The following is a 6,219-nucleotide window of genomic DNA, read 5'->3' as shown; positions in this document are numbered from 1 at the left end:
CAAGTACAGGGCTTTAATTCATTCAGATAAATTTGGTTAACAAGTGAGGATGTGGAATAATCTTAGTAGGCTGTGGATAGTAATGAGTTTGTCTGTGGGAAGAGTGGATGGTGGAGGTGGGGTAGGATGGGGAAATGGTTTGCCTTTCCATTTAAGAATAGAATGCACCTTACCAGAGAGAAAGGGAGAGTAGGGCCTCATGGGACTTTTACCCATGTATGTGAGGACACTGATAAAGCACCTCAATTATATCAGTTTTCTGAAAAAATGACCATGTATACATTGACTTCTGGAGGCAGAAATTGTCTATGCAATTACAGAGACTATCTTTATTACTAAAATGCATATTATAAATTACAGACATAAATACATTCCAAGTGCAACATTTTCACAGTGTCTGGGGAGGAAAAGCAAAAAAGATGACATAAAAATGAAGTTGCACAACAGTTGCACTTACACACACTTTCAGACCAAGTTAATTTGATCTGTTGTTCCTAAGGCAGATGGCTCCTTTCTGTGGAATTACAGTTTAATAGAATTAGCTGCTTAACTAAGTGACAATGAAAAGTTATAAACCATTTGAATACAGCAACAATAACAGTAACAATAATGACAATATTAATCACGTGGAAATCACTCCATATTCAAAATATCTCTTGTTGGAATAATTATGTGTATATTTTGCAATCAGAACAGTTTGAGTTAAAGTTTATTCCTAAGGCCTAGAATTCAGATATCCCTGGGCAAATTAATCTTAAACTAACGTTAGTCATTAGTACCTTAGTTTGAATAAATTCATCAGATTACTGACTACAAGAACCAGGGAATAGGACAGAAGACAAACCATGCTGATGGGGAGGAAGGGTTGTTAAAGTAAATCACAGCACTGAATATAAATTTAGATGAGCAGGCCTGAAGAGGAGGGGGTAGTCCTAGCTAAGCAGCATAAGAACACTGGATACTTGTTCCCTCTGTTCTTCCTCAAATGATATAAATGAATTTCAAGGGCTTCTGGACTACCTAATAAATGGGTTCTCATCTCAGCAGTTCCTCTAAGAAGTTCAGTAATCTCCTGGAAGTATTTCCCCTCCTCTTTAAAAAAATAGATATGTTTAAAGTAAAATTAGTATGTTAATGAAATTAAATCACTGGTCTGCTGAAATGACCCTAAGAAGTGTAATTCATGCTAATCTAGAAAACAGTAAATATAAATAGGATAGACAAGTCTCTTTCACTACAAGTACCCTCAAAAGTATTACTTCTGATCGCAATACAACACTAAATTATATTTGAACACAGATAACTTTAGAGAAAACAGACCAGACACAGTTACAGCTACCCTTTTTAAAACACAATTTAAGTCATTTAGAACTCACTTAACATCAAAATATGTACCTTACAATGAATAATTAAGAGATAAATACACACACTATTGCTAGCAGCAAGTCAGTCTTCTAATAGAGAATCATTTTAACAACAGTATAATCAAAAGCAACACTTGTCTAGAGAAAACATTAGAAAATGTTCTGTTCATCTTAGATATTAAAATTCATTTTGATTTCACCAGTTCTTTTCCCCAGACATATTGGTATCATAACTGTGTGCCTAAAATAACTCTCTTCTTGCAAATATGATAGAGCTCTTTGTTTATTTTCACATTCCTTCCAGGTAAGAAGTAGCATGTGTTTTCATTATATAGAACACAGAGTTTAATTAGAGCATTTTAAAAAGTTAAAGCTTTTTGCTCTAGTTCAAAGTATTCTAATATTTAAGATCTCAGGTTAAATTCCTACTCATATCCTAGATTTGTTTCTTGCATACTACTACTAAACAGGTAGTAGGCAAACCATTGTAAGGGGTGTCCAATGTGGCCAAAATTAACCTTCTGTACTTTTCTCAAAAGGGGAAAGAATTGATTTCCCTAGCTGCTGGGAGGGAGGCTGTGCCGGCCTTAGAATGATATGACTAGGGCAAAGCTGGTCCAGAAAAATTACCGAAGACTCGGGTCCACATGCCTGGCTGCCTCCAAACTCTACTCTGGCTTGTTAATGTAGCTTGACAGTTGCCGCCTAACTTAAAGTAAGAAATAACATCATCTTTTTGCTCTGGCCTAAGCTTAGTGCCCTACTTCTTTTATAGGCTCAGAAAGTGCAGTAACCTGTCAGAGGTACCTCAATATCACTCTAGAAGCATGGTACACATTCACATTACTAGGCAGATCCATACATCTCCAGAGATGTTCTTTGGAAATATTTTAAAAGAACCAGAACTATGATTATCACCTATTTACTTTCTCCTGAACCTATAGAGAAAATTTTTGTCACATTGTATGGACTTTGACAAGTCCTGGGTAGATTCATTTTGGCATTTTATACAGTCATAGAGAGTATGTGAACTTGTTTCTTTTCTTACTTTAAACATACCAGAGGCTTGAGTTCAGATTTTCATTCTATTGATAGATATGACAGATGATTTTTCATACTGACACTGAATTAAAGAAATAGCTATTTCAACCCAAGAGTGTAATCACACTCAGGAGATAAAAATGGTTCCTTGTTTATAACATTTTGTTTTCACAAAATAATACATTGTCCATCCTACCTGAAGACAACTAAAAATATGATATTGGGATATCAATTGTGATTACTAGTATAAATAGATAACTACATTGCCTCTAAATACAAAGAAACTCAGAGTCCATTGTAACAAAACTAAGTGTCTTCAGTTGACAGAAAAAACTACTGACTCTAGTTGAGAGCATATGTGTATAGGATGTCACTGAAATTTTATAGTTTAAGTCTTAAAGACTTGGTGACAAATTACTACACAGACAATTCAACATCTATAATGGTGTAGTATAATGCTCTAAATAGGTTCTTTTATGAAGATGTGAATTCCTAATATAGGTAAGATAGAGAATAACTGAAAAGCTGTGAGTGCTTCCCATGATTACTTCCCAGTGACTTGGGGTATCGCAAATGTGTTCTGGTATACTTGCATTTCTTTCCACACCCAGTTTTTTTTTTAATTTAACATAATTCAGTTTTCAGGGCAGAAGTTGTATGGTTGCTTACAAATGATTTTGCATGGAGTTTTATGCTATCATGCAAATCTTGTCTTGAAAGCCGTCTTCTGAATTCATTAGTGGTGAAGTAGTATATGACTGGGTCAAGGCAAGAATTCAGACTAGCAAGACACAAGGCAACAGAATGAAATATTACAATCACCCTTCTGGCTAGGCAACTTTTAATTTCATTGGACTTGACTAAGAAATCTAAAGGAAAACTGAAGTGATAAGGTGCAAAGCAAATTAAGAAAACTCCCGCACAGGTTAGAATCATTTTCAAGGCTTTCTTTTTCTCTCCAAGGTCTTGGGCCACAGGATATTTATCTTGCAGTGATAAAACTGTCTTCCAGGTACAATACAGGACAATTAGAAGAGGTGTGACAAACCCAATCAACTCACCAACAGTCATCATGACAACAGACTGGGACAGATTAACATTCCTGGTAGGAAGATCCACAAAGCATTTGGTTCTATTGCCAGGGGTGTCATCACTGGTTCTGAGGAGAGGAAATAGCAGACAGGCAAGGCAAATGATCAGCCAGCCAGCAATGCTGATATATAGGTCATATCTTTGTTTACAGTCATGGAAGCGAAAGGGGTACATGAGAAACCAAAATCGTCGCACACTGATGCAGACCAAGAAGTAGATGCTTGCATACATGTTGACATACTTTAGGTAGAAACAAAACATGCAGAGGCCAGGTCCGAATGGCCAATCATGATTCAAGTAGTAAAAGATCCTCAGTGGCAAGGAGAGAACTTGTAGTAAGTCAGCAATGGCTAGGTTTATCATAAATATCACAGCCCGTTTTGTTTCTTTCATATAGCCATAAAATACCCACAAGGCTAAAATGTTCCCTATGAGACCTGGCACAAGAATGACAGTATATGTCACTGCATAGATGAAGTATCGAAAGTCCCTATTTTCTCCAACTGACCCAGCACATGTATCATTAACAGGCATGTTTCTAGAGAAACTGTCTTTGCTAAATGGTGGTTTAAAACCTAAATTTACAGTCAACTGCTGCTCTTTCTAAAAGAGTAATCATCGATGGGTTGGAGAGACTGAGTATAGAATAACTTTCTTTTTACTGCATTGGTCTCAGCCTCTATACATGATCTGGGGGCTTTTCAAAGAACAGTCTGCATGCTTACTTTGGATTTGTCTATAGTAACTACATGGAAGTCTAGTATGCAGGCTCAATGACAAGCTGTTATAATTTTCCCTTCTTGTTTACTCAGTTAAAAGGCCTTCTGGGACAGTTGATCCTCTCCCATTTGGATCATGAATGTGCCATATAGCAGCTCTTCAAATTCCCATATGGTGATAGCCATCTCTTTATAGGTGTTTGACAAGCTGTTTTTCTTTTGCTGGCTCACATAGGAGAAAGGTTTGCTTTAGTACTCAGTGGGTCCACAATTCTTCAGAGATGATTAACTTGGATGGATCAGCTTTCTGGGCCTTTTTCAGTTATGAGTTGAAAACCAAAGGGTGGGAAACAAAGGCAGAGCTGCAAGTGAAAAAAAAGCCAATTATTATCTGGCACTTTGTGCAAAAAAAAAAAAAAAGGCATATATGTAAAAAAATCTATTACCTTTAATGGAAAGTTCTGATGTGAGCGAGGGTGATAAGTCACAATTTCCACAAGGCACTTTAGAATCACAGGAAAGTATAGCTAGAAAGAAACTGAGAGGTAATTTAGCCGCTTACTACTCAAAATGTGACCCATGAATCAGCGTTATTTGAGAGCTTGTTAGAAATGCAGAAGAATCTCAGGTCCCACCTGGGACCTGCTGTACCACAAGCTGAAGAACCACAGGTGATTCTTTTGCATATTAATATTTGAGAGACTCTGATATGGACCAAACATCACTGATTGCCAGATTCACCTGGGAAAGTTTACAACACACAGCTTTCCTCTGATTTCCTGGTGTTTCCTCCAGAGATTCTGATTTAGTATCTAGGGCCTGAAATTTGTATTTTTACAATCTCCCCACATGATTAAGATATAGCCAACCTAACATTTGTCCTTGAACCATCATTTAGGGGCCACTGATTTTGTCCAAATCTTTCCCAGATGTCTGAAAATAAGTGGGCAACCAGCCTCTCTTTAAATACTTCCGTTTACGTGGGTCATTTAGTCACCTCTCAGTTTTCTAAGACAACAGACTATGGCACCAGTGCAGAGAATCAAAATCCCCAGAAAGTTGACTCAGTGAGGTCCCTGACCTTTGTTCTAAAACAAATTTTAGCTTAGGGACCTGAATAGTTGCCTCAAGCTGCTAAAATCCAGGAGGACTTAACAGATTTTAAAGATATGTGGGAAGAACAAAAATGAAATAGGGATTGTAAAACATCCTGCTTTGGATTATCAAATCCATGTGTTTTAAAGTGTGCTTGATTCAGCCCCTGAAGGAATTATTTTTATGTTGCCTCAATTGTCTGGTAAGTAAAATAACACATTTTGTTTAAAAATATGGTGTTCACTTTAAACATCCTGATGAATGATATGAACTGTGCATTCAGGTTGAAGAGGTTAAATACTTGAGATTTCTCAGATAAGGAAGTAGAGATGGTATTATAAAATGCAGCGAAGCACAACTGTAATAACATTAATATTGAAAGAGTGGTTAAACTTCGAGGTTGTTCAACTCCCAAACTGAAATACATCTTTGAAATATTTCACACGTAGTGATTTTTGATTATTTTGATTAGGTGACAGGCAAATTTGGGTGGCAAACCATAAAGTCAAAGCCCTGGATTTTCAACCTCCTTTCAACTATTTATATAAAAGTCATCACATGCTAATATCACTGATTAGAAATCAGAAGTTTACAAATATACATCCAGTTAACTTCTACTGAACATTCACCTGTCCTATCATAGCCAATGACTCTTAAATCTATGTCATCCTGATCTATAGCTCTCTTTCCAACTGTGTATAAAATCTCTTAGATGTTTCATCCTCACCTCAACATTCAACATATGAAAGTGAAGTCATCTCTTCTATTTATTTAAAATATGTCATACCTTGTCAGATCATGTCATCTCTTTGATAAAAACCTCCTAACGTCTTTTCATCTTACTGAGAGGGAAAAATCAAAGTCCTTACAATGACCTATAGCATCCTATATGATTTAGCTCCTGGTTT

The 6,219-nt window shown here is 36.5% G+C and overlaps 1 protein-coding gene across 4 annotated transcripts in view; it reads right to left on the bottom strand.

The window, feature by feature from the left end:
- Positions 1-302: 302 nt before the first annotated feature.
- The window catches only part of GPR174 (G protein-coupled receptor 174), a 31,426-nt gene continuing 25,509 nt past the window's right edge, over positions 303-6,219 (bottom strand). For 2 of the 4 annotated variants that reach the window (XM_045513390.2, XM_074359130.1), the window contains 2 exons: positions 4,663-4,743; positions 303-4,578 (listed from right to left, as the gene is read on the bottom strand). In XM_045513390.2, the coding sequence (XP_045369346.1) occupies positions 3,030-4,031 (1,002 nt within the window). In that variant the 5' untranslated portion in view covers positions 4,032-4,578; positions 4,663-4,743 and the 3' untranslated portion in view covers positions 303-3,029. Of the gene's footprint in view, positions 4,579-4,662; positions 4,755-6,219 lie in introns of all 4 variants that reach the window. The other 2 variants (XM_074359129.1, XM_045513391.2) reach the window with 2 other exon arrangements.

Source organism: Camelus bactrianus, chromosome X (genome assembly GCF_048773025.1).
Source record: "Camelus bactrianus isolate YW-2024 breed Bactrian camel chromosome X, ASM4877302v1, whole genome shotgun sequence".
Lineage (NCBI taxonomy): Eukaryota > Metazoa > Chordata > Mammalia > Artiodactyla > Camelidae > Camelus > Camelus bactrianus.
The sequence above is the reverse complement of the archived record's forward strand: the minus strand, read 5'-3'. Positions and strand labels throughout refer to the sequence as shown.